The 13,148-nt window shown below is 56.7% G+C and overlaps 1 protein-coding gene across 1 annotated transcript in view; it reads left to right on the forward strand.

Moving 5' to 3' along the window:
• The window catches only part of LOC309884002 (ankyrin repeat and fibronectin type-III domain-containing protein 1-like), a gene marked incomplete at its 5' end in the record, with an annotated part of 153,051 nt that overhangs the window by 17,140 nt on the left and 122,763 nt on the right, over positions 1–13,148 (forward strand). Inside the window, 2 exons of the mRNA XM_082772613.1 lie at positions 4,325–4,518; positions 9,459–9,688. Of these exons, the coding sequence (XP_082628739.1) occupies positions 4,325–4,518; positions 9,459–9,688 (424 nt within the window). The remainder of the gene's footprint in view (positions 1–4,324; positions 4,519–9,458; positions 9,689–13,148) is intronic.

A 13,148-nucleotide genomic window follows, 5' to 3' on the forward strand; every position in this document is an offset into this window, starting at 1 on the left:
TTGCGGAGGCTTGGCTGGAATTGGGAAGAGAGCGATGCCGCACGGCTCAGCTCCTCCAACTGCGCCCGGCTCAGGCAGCAGAAGGGCTTGCTGCTGCCTCCGGGCTGGTCCCAAACAGCCAAAGGATGTCACCGGGTATGGTGCATGGTCCCTGCCGTGCCTCCTGCCTCCCCGGGCCCCCCCGAGCTCCTCTTGCTCCAGGGATGCTCTTGGGAGCGGGGGGCAGGTGGCAGCGGTGCCTTGGGGGGTGGTGGGGAGCGGCGTGGGGTGGGTGGCAGGGGTCTGCCCTGCCCTATGCGGTGCTGGGGGGTCTCGGTGGCTCCGTGTGATGTGCCGGGGGGATCTGGTGAGGTGTGGGGCTGCAGCTGACGGCTGGGTAGCTTGGGCTGAGCGTGGGGCGAGAGCAGAAGGTCGGCTCGGGGTGGGTGCTCCTGAGCGTGAAGGGTGGATTTCAGGGTGGATTTCTCAGCCATCCGTGCTGGCTTCGCAATTCGCAGGGTCGCTGGAAAAGCAGCAGTGACTCACGGGGCTGCTGAGAACGGCCGAGGTTTTCAGGGCAAACTCGGGTGATTCTCCAAGCACGCCGATGCCCCGTGAAGGCTGCGCTGCTCCCGATTCCTGCGGCTTCGGTTTCCGAGGCTACCCGCGTGCCTGGCACCCTTCCCTGGAGCAGCTTGCAGGGGTTTGGGTTTCTCCCAGCATAGGATCGTGGTGGGGGACTGCTCCTCCCAGCTCGCAGCATCTCTGGCTTTCCTGGATCCAGCTGGAACCCGTGCTGGTTTTTGAGGCCGGGTTGCTAAGTGACACCTCGCTGGAGGAGCTGCCTGAGCAGCGCCGGTGCAGCAGGAGCAGGCGCTGCTGCACGGGTGTGATTTGGGGGCCCCGTGCCATAGCTGGGCTCTCCTGGTCCCCGTCCCTCATCTGGGCTCACCCCTGTGCTTCATCTCACCGTTCTCCCCCAAACCTTCAGCTTCGTAAGCTATTTCACGACAGATTTAGGGAATGGATTGACACAGAGCACGCAGGGGAGTCGCTGAAAAGCAGCACCTCCAGCCCTGCTCCGTGCCCTGCTCTCGTCCTCGTGTCCCCAGTTTTTGGGGACTGTCTGACTCTGCGCCCTGGGAGGAGGACAATGAGCTCGTGGGTTTCGCCCGGGAGCTGCTGGGGTTGGGAGCTGTGGCCAGGGGGGCTTTGGAGCATCGCCGAACTCAAACGCTTCCAGGAGCTGTGCTGGAGGTGACCTGTGAGTCGGTGACGTTCACTCGGATTTGGGATTGTGTGAGCAGTGGCTTGGGGTTATTTTCCCCCGTTTGTTTTCTCTGTTATGTCGCTGGCTTTCTGCTGTGGTGATTTCTCCATCCTTTCCCTGGGTGAGGCAGGGGCTCTCTCTTCTCTCTTTTAAAATGAAAATAAACCGGGTCAGGCTGGGAAGTGGCTTTTTCCACACCAAAACAAACAGGGAGGAGAGGTCGGGGGGAAGCAGGTGCTGCTTGCAGGGTTCTGGCTTTCCCTGGGTGACTTGTATTAACCTGCTTTCTGCCCCTTTATCTCTGCTCAGCCCTTTCGCTCTCCCTCCCTGCAGTTCCAGCCGCTGGAGAAGCCACCCAGTAAGGACACCGCCGGTAAGGACATCGCTGGGAGGGGGGCACTGGCTGCAGCCCCGATTTGAGATGTGCTCTGCCTCTTTTTTCTCGTCACAGCGGTTCCTCTTGCTGGCTGGTTTGCTTTCAGGAAAAGCCCAGGGAAAGCAGCACCTGTGCCCATGGGTGCCATGGGCTCAGGTAGGGAGGGTGAAGCTGGGGCAGTTGGTGCTTGTGCCCACCCTGGTGCCACCCCCTTGTGCCCTGCGGCTGTCCCGGGGGGGTGACAGGGACCTGGCCCTGGTGCCTGGTGTCACATTTCCCCATCTGGCCGCGAGCTGGGGGCGATGGGGCCATCACCAGGCTCCTGCCTCAGCTTTCACGTGCAGCCAGAAGGATTTTTCCACCCTTGTCAGGACTCGAGTACGTGCCCTCCTTCCTACCAAAACACCAAACAGCTGCTATTTATAGGCTGCAACAGCATTGATTATGGCTTTTCTAATCGAGCTTTACATTCCCGTCAGGGATCTTCACTAATGGGATGTGGCATCCTTGATAACACAAAGCTCTGGAGCCTGCTCGGGAAGCATCCGTCGGTGCAACGTGACTGCCCGGTGGCAGGGAAGGCGTCGGGGCCCGGCTGGCAGCTGCTGCCGAGGCCGTGCCTGGGGTGGAAGGTGCACGGAGCTGGGCTGTGCTTGGGAATTCAAGTCAGATTTCAGAGGGAAACAGGTTTCTGGCTGCCGCTGGAGTCTTTGCTCTTTCCGATATAAATCATTGTCTTCAGCTACGCAGCTTAAAAATATCTCCTCCAAGGGCATGGATTCTTCCCTTTTTTACCCTCGTGCAGTCTGGGCGAGTGGCAATGTGGGCACAAAGTCGTGTTAGCATTTAAAATGCTAATGCCGCTCTGCAGTCGATGGAGCTCTACGCAGGTGCGTTTATAAAAGCACCGAGATTTACATGCCAGGAGAAAAAAAAAAAAAAAAAAAAGAAAATGTTTTGAACTCGGACAGAGCCCAGGGCTCGTTGCTGCGGCGCGGCAGTGTGCGAAGTTGCACCCCTTTTGTCTTGTGCCAGCGCGATGTGTTACCGTGGGAGCGATGTAGGTTTTACTGAAATAGGAACAGCTCGGGGTGCTGCTTCTATTCTCGCCTCTCCCGGCGTAGCTCGCTTCCACGTGGGTGCAGGTGAAGCAGGGGGAAGGGTTGGGGTCGGAGGGCTGGCACGGTGCCGCTCCGCAGCCCCAGCGGTGCCGTCCCTGCGGCCGTCCCCAAACCCTCAGCGCTCAGTGACCGCTCCGTGGGGCTGGGCGGCATCGCCTGTGGATCCAGGGTGAATCCAACCAACGCCACCACTTTGTAAACCTCCTGGTGTGCCCCATACAGGCCTGGCTGCGAGGCCCCTGCCTTCTGTGCATCCTGCAGGAGGTGGTTGCAGCTCGGCGCCTTGCCTGGCTCCGTCACAGGGTCACCGAAGGGTTGAGGCCGTCGCTGCTTTCCCGTGAATCACATCCGATGCTGACACCAGGCAGGCACCGCTGCCACGTTTGTAAGGGAGTGAAAAACGATATCGTAACAAATGGAGCCGTGACAGGCAGCCGCCGCGGGTCGGGAGCGTTTGCACAATCAGCTCTCCCTGCGTCACCTTGAGGAGTCGCTCGGGGGAAATGGGAGAAATTCAGCGCTGCAGGAAGGTGGGGTGCTGGGCACACGGTCTGCACCAGGACCTCGACCCCAGCCCTTGTGGTGCTCAGGGAGCACAGAGGAGGGCTGTGGGAGCAACCGCAGGGAAGGGAAGTTCATTCTGTAAGAAGAGACTGGAAGAGCCTCCTTAATCAGCTTGGAAAAACACAGGGAAAAAGGGGATGTGAGGGCTGTATGATGGAAATTAATCGTGGGAGCAAGCACCGGAGAGGGAAAATAATTATTTAAGCTAAAGGTTAATATTGGCACAAGAACAAATGGGTGCCACCAGGCTGAGAGCTGAATTTCAGGTGGAAATTCAGAGTTCCTTCTCATTCAGCATGGGATTTGGGAAGAGCCTTTGGCTGAGCCCCTTGGGGTGTGCGGGGAGCCCAGCGGGGTGTGTGCGGTGTGACAGGGAGGGGACAGGGCTGGGTGGCCGCGGGTGAGACCCTGCCACCCCTGGGTGGGACCTCAGCAGCGTGACCTGGGCCAGCACCGTCCCCAAGGACAGCAGCTGGGGACGTGGGGACTGTCCCCTGGGGGATGCTGCGGGATGGAGCTCAGCGAACAGGGAGCTGCTCCCTGGCTCTCTCCACCCCCCTAAAACTGATTTATTCTGGGTTTTTGGAGGAAACGCTTCTCTACCACAAAAAGCATCAGCTGGCTTGGATGATACTCAGTGCCCTGTGGAGGTTTTATTCCCTTAAAAGCTTTCCGTATTGTTCCAGCCCTGAACCCTCCGTTTTATTTACTTACTTCTGACTGTGAGTTTTGAGGTGGGCTAGGTTGGAGGTGCTAAATGGTCAGAGCGCTGATTGTGGCTCGCAGCTGAAGATACAAATCCTATTTAGAATGCACTGGGGAGGGAATTTGGGGAAGAAATTCCCACTGGGGAAGGCTTTGCCGAAATAGCAGCGGCTTTGCGCACTGGAAGGAGCCGCGTGCTGTCAGTCCAGCGGCCGTACCGTGTCCTGCAGGGGAGGTCCTGCCTTGAAGGCAGCCTGCTTCCAGTTCCACCTGCTGCAATGCACCTACCCTCTGTTTTCTCCCCTGCAGGTCGCTGGACAGAAAGCTGCAGAGACCGCTCCTGGGGAAGTCCCGGACGCTGCCCAGCATCCCGCAGTCCCCGGTCCTGAGCAGGCTTCCCCTCCTTGACTCCACGGCATACAGGGAGGAGATGCCGGAGCAGAAGTCCTACAAGAAGCACTCGGCCTCTGATGGCCAGAAGGGCTGCACGGTCCCATCTGCCGGTGAGTGCCGGGGAGAGCTTTCTGCCCGTTCTACCTGGGGGCCAGCAAAATCTTACCCAACGAGTCCTTGTTCTCCAGGGGTGCGAACAGCAAGGTAAATCCAGTCCCTGTCTGTGGGGGGTTTATGCTGCCTCAAAAACAAATGTTCTTGGTGAGATATTTTTTTTTTTTTTTATCCACTTCTGAGCCTTTCTTTGAGCCTGTTGTTTAAACCTTCCCACCTTTTATTACACTGATGAGAAAAGCCACATCGGGCTGCGAGAGCCCCTGGCTCGGAGGTGATGCTCGGAGTGTCGGAGCTGGGTCTCCTGGCCACACGCGAGCTGCTGCTCCAGGTTCCTCCGGCCTCCCCAACACCCAGGTGCCTTCCTTCTGCAGCATCGAGTGGCTTCAGCGTGCTTGTTGCTGTCCCTTTGGGGAGCAGAGGCTGGGTGGCACCGCGTGGCTGTGCCGTTGTCCTGGCCCGCGGTGGGGGTTTGCTGTGGCAGATGCTCCCAGCCTGGGAGCGTGCGTTGGCCTTCGTGTCAACAGAGGATTTTTTACCGTGTTCTGCTCTTGTGCTGATCCTGATGAAATACTAATATGGTTGGACCAGCTGCTCTGAGCAAGTTTATTGGCAAAACTGTTGATGGGCAAAGTGTTTCACGCTTCTGGTGCCAGCAGAATCACGCTGGGGCCATAAGAACGATGGGGAAAGCGATTAGCACTGAAACAGAGATAAGGCTCGCGAGCCAGGGCTGACAATCCAGTGCAAAATAAAACCCTTATAAAATAGCTCCCGTCTACCAGCACTATTTGATTTTTTTTTTTAATTTCTTTTTTAAAAAAATATTTTAAATCTAACCCCCTCGCTGTCAGATTGCTGCAAGCTCTACCAAGCAGAGCAGCTGTCCAAGCCCTGGATTAATTTTAAAGCTCTGCAGACTGCGTTTCATTTCCTGGTCCTACTAATTCTCCCAAAAGAGCAGGTCTGGGTGTGGGAGGGAGGACCTGTGGAAAGCTCGTGTAGCTGCCTCCTGGGGACAGGAGGGATGGGGACACTTGGGAGTGGGTAGGTGACGGCAGGTAACTCTGTGCGTAGAATCAGAGGGCTCGTGCTACTCTGTGAGCCCTCCAAATCTCCTGGGCCACCAAGGCATGGTTTGCAAGGACGGACCTGAATGCGCAGTGGAGATCTGTGTCCTGGTAGAGGGCAAAAAGACGTGCCCACCAAGCCTCGGGTGTGCAAGAGCACCCACTGCGAAGGGCGCAGCACCTGCAGCAGGTCTCTGGCTGGTGTGCTGGTGCTTGCAGAGAGCTGTGCTGGAGGGGGAGGTCGGCGTGAGGCTGGGGGGTGACATCCCAGCAAGAGCCAGACCCTCTGCAAACCTCATCACCTGCTGCAAACACCTCCTTTGCCTTGTACACGTCAGACAGCCACCCCAGCCACCCCAGAGCAACTGGGCGCAGCCTGCCCTGCGCAGCGGGGTAGGGGTGGGAGCTGATTGCATGGACACCTGGCTAGGATATTGCTTTATTTGTGGCTGGAAGGTGGCTAGGATGATAGGAAGAGGAGTATGGAAACAGTTTGGAAGCTCCCTCCGTAGCCAGAGCTGTAGATGAATGAATGAGTTGTTGTTTTCTATCCAGAACCTCCCATGCTTTTTATCTGGCTTCTCGACACCCAGGAGCTGCTAATTAGCTACTCATTAAGCCTATCAGCATGCTGTCATGAAGAAAAGATGCTTTTCTCAGCATTGCCTAGTTATTGTATCAGTCTCTCTCAGCCCAGATTGCAGTTAGCAGTATTTACCTGTAATAGGCAGGGCTCAGATAAATTTAGTCTTGGAACAACAAACGGTGGCTTAGGTAAATGCCAGAGCCCTGGCCTGACCTGCAGGGGTGCAGCATCTCTCTGCCTGCAGGGACTGTGTAGTAGTGGAACGTGACATCTGGACAGGAGGACGAGAGCAAAGCACTGCATGGGCCAGAGGCTTACGGAGCCCTCTGTGTGCTGGTGAGGAAGGGAGGCTTCCCCCAGCACCTGCCTCACCCCAAACCAGTGACCATTTGGTACTGCACTGGGAGCCTCGCATGCTGGCAGCAGAGAAACGCGCTGCCTTTTGCTTGCCACCCCTTATTTCGTGCCCATGGGAAGTCCTAGGGATGGCATTGAGAATTTTGTTGTTGTTGCCCCCTCTTCTCTCCCTTCTGCAGCAGGACCCCAAGCTCAGAGCAGAACCCTGCAGTCAGCTTCTCTAATACCTGAGTGTTTTGGGTAGCCCACAAAGACTGGAGGAGTGCCAACCTTACATCTCTGTTGAAGTTCATTCAGCATGGGCACGCGGCCACCTCCTGAAACACCTTTCCTTGCCCAGGTGCCTGTGGTGTGCTCGCAGCAGGGTGGTGGTGCTGGCTCCCTGCTCCTCTCCCTGCTGCTGCGCTGCCTGGTGAAGGGAGGGCTCTGACGCAGCAGCCTGGGACCTGGGCAACGTGCTACCAGCACGTGGTGGAGGAGCACGAGGCCCTTCTTCCACCGGGCTGCGAGTGCTGGGGAAAGCCTCATGCTGCTCACGGGGCTGAGTGCTCAGTCTGGCTGCGCTGGGCACGTGGCATGGCTGGAGGGCCTGTGCTCTCACAGCCCTTCCATCTCTCATGTCCTTCTGACTTCCTGATTAATGCTTCAAGTCCAGAAAGAAGAAAGGGTTTGCAGCAGTCACAGGTGCCAAGCCCAGGAAGATGCTTTAAGTCTTTTGGAGGTACCCAATTTGCCAGAAGTAGCGCTGGGTGGTGGGAGGGTGGAAGATCACGAGGGTAGGTGGCCTCCAGCCTGCAGGCTTGCTCTTTCCCCTCCAGGGACTTCTGCTCTTGGTCTTCCCCTCTGACCTTTCCAGGCTCTGGGCTTCATCACTGATTTACTTCCTTGGTAGAAATCAGGAGTGAGCTCCTTCAGCATGTACAAAACCTTTTAGGGATAGGTAAGGTCCTGACCTCTGTGCCACATCCCTGTGCCCAAGGGGGAGGCTCTGCACCCCTTACACCTGAGCAGGGGAGGAGTGGGGCAGGAGATGAGGCGGATCAGGCTGGGTTTTGGGGTGAGCAGCTCTGCACAGGCAGAGCTCAGCATGCAGCCTGGGTCGTCCTTGCTCCGGGGCAGCACGTGGTGGCTGTGCCCAGCTCGCCATGGGGCCAGGAGATGAGCTGGGGCAGCGGGGCCGGCTCCTTGGTGCACGGTTTCGCTGCTGTCAGCAGTGTGTCTGCCCCGGCCCTCCTGCCTCGTCCCCGAGCGCTGCTGCCGTGCGCTGGCAGCCGGGATCTGGGCGCCGATTGACGTGTTTGTGCGTTGAATAATCACAGCTTTCAAACAGCAGTTCCTGTGTTGGATGAGTTGACATTTGGAGAGGAGCAGCAGCGGCTTATTAAAGTGAAAGCAGGGGTAAAGAGGGAAAAAAAACGCTCCTAGGTAGCGATGTGCTCAGGGTTGCCTCTTTTTTTTGGCAGCTCTGATCGCTTCTTCTCCCTTGTCCTCTTGATTGTGCTGGTTTCTGCTCAGTGTGTCCCTGCCCCGGGCAGGGCTCACACCCAGAAGATGCCTTCACACCTGGAAGAGCTTCAGGAGCTTGGGGAGCAGGGGTGGCTGTGAAAGCAGAGGGCAGCAGGGCAGCAGGCCAGCCTGTCTCTCGCTCCATGTGAATCCCGCAGCCTTGCGAGGCAAACCAGACTTCACTGGCTGATTTCTGGCTGGTTTCCACCTTAGGGCCTTCACCTGCTTTCAGCTCCGGAAGGGTTTTGCTCCTCGGCCCTGGGTTAGCAGGGTCACGATCATTTGTGCCTGGAGATGTTGGGTTTTTCAGAAAGCAAATAAAAACGATTTTGCCTCAGGAACAGGCTGTCGGAGGGGAGAGGGTTGTGAAGGTAACCCCGTGAAGCGCCCTTCAGTACCACCGTGGCCAATAATTGATCTGTTTTTATAATTGAGCAAGAGGGGTGTTCTTGCTAATTTATTACGGCTATCAAGAAGTGATTTGGGCTGGGAGGTGAGGAGCAGGGAAAGCTCACAGTTTGCCAGCTGTGAGGACGGGATTGGCAACAACAAGCACACAATATCCGAGCTGCTCGGAAAATAGTGGAGCAGTGGTGTCGTAGAGATGCTTACCCTCTGCTCTGCCGTTTTCCCTTTCATTGCAATGAAGTGCAGTCAGTACCTGTAAATCCTTTTCCAGCTTACAACGCTTCTGATGCCTCAGTTTCCCTATTCACAAAGGGAGATGTATTGTAGTTACCGATGGCAAAGCATGTGAATACCTGCAGGAGAGGGGCTTGATGCAGGTATGTAGGATTCAACTTCAGTTCTACTGCAGGAATTTTATTCCTTTTAGAAAATAAAACTAGAACATTCTCTCTTAATGTGGAATGCCGTTTTTAAGTGGTTTACAGGTTTTTGAGTTCTTTATAAGTGAGCCTTTCAAATGTGTGACCCTATTGGAATTAAATAATAGGAAGTTTTTAAGTGTTGGGATTTTGGTCCTCTGTTTATGAATTAGTGTTTATATGAATTTATATGAAATTTTGAAATAGTATTTATACTAGAGTAGAGCCTGGCGGCCCTGGCTCTGATCACTGTGCTCAGCAGTACGTGGTTGATTCCTGCTGTGGTGACTTTGGGACCGAGCACTGACAGGTTGGGTGCTGGTGAACAAGGTTGGGCAAAACCAGCGTGGGGCAGGCTGAATGAAGCTCAGCAGACTGGGGACAAGGACTCTGTGGGGCTCGTGGCAGAGCCGTGCCCTCTGAACCCCGTGCGTGGCAGCACCCATCCCGCATAGCCCCGTGGTGCAGAGCGCGGGTGGAGGCGGCCTGGGGCGGACATCTCTGCCTGCACCCCTTCTCTGGGCTGCAGGGGGGCACAACCCAGGGATGGCCGCAGCTCTGAAGGGTACATCGTGTCCCTCTGTCCCCAGGGGAGGCCTGGCGGCTGGAGGACGACTGCATGGACCCCCCGGGGGATGCCCAGCTGCAGCCGCGGCTCCGCACGGCGGTGGAGGACGCCCCGTTCAGCCATTTCCGCACCCGCTCCTTCTACATGCGGAAGAGCCTGTCGGTCGACAACCACCTGGGGTCCTTGGGCTACGCCGTCCACCCCGCGGAGACGAAGGCCGAGCGCGTCAGGACCAAGCTGCGGCGGCAATTCGTGAGTACTGGGGCGCCGTGCTGAGGGGGGTTCCCAAAAACACCGGCGTGGCGCGGAGCTGGGTTTGTGTAAAGCGTTAGCGAAATGGCAACGAGGTGCCTGCAGCTGGGTGGAGCAGAGAGCTGAGGTGGCTCCGGTTTGCCCACGCTGTGCCGGGAGGCCTGCTGGCCCCGCTGGGCAGGCGTTGTGGCTCCCGTCCCCGCCGTGCTGCGGGTTTGCTGTAACAGCGGGGATCGTGCTGTTGCAGGTGGCTGCTGCTCGGCCGGGCAATGTGCGGTGTGGAAATCTCCTCATTACACCTCTGGACACTGCTGTTGAAAATACAAAACGAGGTTGAAAGCATAAAGGAGTTTGCGCTCGGAGCCCTGGCCGCCAGAAATTTGGTCTTCCCAGGGGTTTGCTTCATGGCAGCAGAGGGGTGTGGGAGGGGGCTGCGCTTTCAGGGAGGGCAGCGAGGCAGCCCCGACACCCCTCGGAGCACCCTGGGGTTGGATCGGGTGCCTCACGCTCCCCGATCAATGTTTAATGGGCTTTGCGTCTCCTCTTCCCCAGAGATACTTGATACAGGGATTCGTGTGGCTTTCCTCCTGCCTCGTTACTGGCCTCAGGGTTGTAATGAGGGCTCAAGTGTCCCCACCCTGAAAAGCGCTCGGTGTTGGTTGGAAATGGATGAGGGCACTCGTACAATGGGAGCAGAGCGGGGACCGGGCACCTGTGCAACCCAAAGTGGGGTTGGGAGCTGTCAGCCAAGGCTGGTGGTGCTCGCCCTGCCGCAGGACTTGGACCTACGCAACGTGTCTTTTGCACCCCCGCTCCCAAAGCTGCTCAGTTTCCTGTATCCTAGAGGAAATCCCGTCCTCCCTGGGCAGGGATCTTGGTCGTGGCTGCTGGTGCCTGCCCATGGCAGGGCGTTTTGGGGAGCTGGCTGGGACCTCGGCGCTGTGAGCGGCCCCTGGGACCCATCTCTGCGGGTGTGGGAAGCAGCAGCAGCATCCTGGGGAGGAAACAAGCAGCAGTGGCACAGGGCATCCGAGGAGCTGCCCAAAGAATCAGAGGTGTTTCGGATGAGGCAGTCCTGCTGCGGGGTAAGGAGCGGATACCTGATTTCTCGGGATTTCAGCCCGGATCTGCAGCCTGCCTGCCTGTGCTCTGGCAGCTCTGAGCGTTGTCTGCGGGTGCCTCTCTTTGGCCTCTGACTTCGTGAGGGTTTTTGCCAGTCACTTTTGGGGACCTTTAGCTCTCCGTGGTGCACCTGTGGAGCTGAGTAATGCTGTCCATCAAAGAGCAGAGCAGGGGTTTTGTAGATTTCTTTTTCCTTGGTGTGTCATTTCTGGGTAGTTTTAATAGCTGAAGGCTGTTGTTGCCGTAGGCTCAGCCATGGGCTGTGGCCTTGTCAGACCTGCTGAGAAAATCAGGCTCACCCTACCTTACAGGGCATGAGCAGGGCTTTCTGAAAGTGCTGGGCGCCCCCATGCAGCTGGACAGCCAGCATTTCACATTCAAAGTGAAGGTCCTGCCAAGTGGGGAAGGTTTCTCGAAGAAGAGGTGGGCTGGCACAGGGCTGTGTGGCCTCCCAAGCTCTGCTCGTGCCTTTCCGTGCTGGTGTCGGTGTGGTTTTGCCCAGGCTTATCCTCAGCCCTCACCCCTGTCATGACGCCTGCTCTGCCCTGGGGAGGAATTTGGGCCAGGTGTGCACTGCCCTCCTCATGCACAGCAGAGCACTTAGAGGAGAGAATGTGATCTGTCTTTTCTGCAGCAGCTCACCTGGGACCTCCCCTAAAAGTCCCAATTTAAAGCTTGGCTCATTTTTCAGGGCTGTAGCACTTACCCAGCTCATAGCCTTAAATTCCCAGCTTCGCTCTTCCCGTGCTGACAGCCTGAGCTGTCTCGGGGCTTGCATCCCTGTGCCTGCGGGGCTGTGGGATCTTTTCCCTTCTCTGCTGGTGATGAGGGGAGCCCCTAAAGTGGTGCCCGGGGCCCACCCCTAGGAGCCGTCCCCTGGTGCAGGATGGATTTTCCCGAGCCGTGTCGCCGGTGGCATGTCTGCAGTCCCGCTGCTGGCATGTGACGGGTCTGCACGTACAGATTGCTTGGATTTGCATAATTTGAATTTTAAATGAATTCCGATTTTTGTGATTGTCAGAATGAGTTTTCTTTCTAATGAGCCTTTCCATTTCCCTCCCGGAAGGCTAGTGACGTTGGCAAAGTTTCTGCCTTGGAGAAAGGGAAGCGTGCGGTGGCTCCTGACAGCCGTCTGTCACGGCTGCTGTCCCCCCCCCTGCTCTGGGGCTGGGAAGGAGAGGTGAAGGAGTTTCAGCAGCGTCCCCCCTGGCTCAGGGGGGCTGCCAGTGTGCCCTCTCCTTGCCTCGAGCTGGGACCTCGTGCCTGCTGTTTGCAGGTGATGGTCCAGGGGTGTCCTGCAGCCTCGAGGAGCAGGGAGGGGACCTTCCATGGCCACCCTTGTCCTGTTCCTCTGGGAGGAGGAGGGTGGTCGAGGCTGATGCTGCATTGCTGCCACAGTGAAGATTTTTCAAGTAGGTTGTGCTGTTTACCTCTTATGCACTGACTTTTTTTTTAATTATTTTTTAATTATTACTTTTGTACAGTATTTTTTTTCCAGGCAGTCATTCTGTTACTGGATGTCTCAGTGCCCTCCAGGACAGGCTGAGAGCCCTGTTTGTCTTGGGAGCTCTTCTGATGAGTCGAGCAGAGCTAATGCTTGCCTTACAGACCTGGTAATCACAGAACGGCTTGGGCTGGAAGGGATCTTAACGATCACCTGGTTCCAACCCCCCTGGAGGTAACGTGGAGGAGAAGACTAAACAAACGGTTGGGCCTGGTAATGAGAGGCAGTGAGGAAAGGAGCTTCTTCCTGGCAGAAACCTGATCAAATGTGGGGCTCGCCGAGGTCACGAGCAGTGCCTGAGCTGCTGGAGGAGGCAGGTAGCGTCTGTCTGGCATGGGCACATCCAGGTTTTCCCATTCCCGTGGAATAATGATCAGTTCAGAACCTCCTTGCTTTGCTGCTGGGCACTGTGGTGATGTTGGGTGGAGTGTGGGGGTCTGCGCAGGAGCCTCCTCGTGTCAGAGCAGCGAGGGGTCTTGGTTTCAGAGCACTCGGGGGCTTGCTGGGTCTGTTGGGTGCGACTGGAACCGGAGGCTCTGCGGGGAAAGCAGAGTCAGACCTGGCCCTGCTCTCATTCCACTGACATCACCGAAACTCTCCTGGTTGCTTTATTTTATTCGGTTCTGTTCTGACACTGCTACAGAGCCACTTGCTCTCTCATAGCAAAATGTTAGCAAACAGCCAACTGGTACTTGTTTGTGCCCTGTACTTCAGTGTAACAACAACAAAATAATAAGGGGGAAAAAAAAAAGGCTGGAGCCATACAACAAGCAGGTCAACTGTGTTAGTGGAGAGGCTGAGTAAAGCAGCAGGCGTTGTGCTGCATCTACGCAC

The sequence above is a fragment of the Aythya marila genome (assembly GCF_965140915.1).
Source record: "Aythya marila genome assembly, chromosome: 15".
In the NCBI taxonomy this organism is placed as follows: domain Eukaryota; kingdom Metazoa; phylum Chordata; class Aves; order Anseriformes; family Anatidae; genus Aythya; species Aythya marila.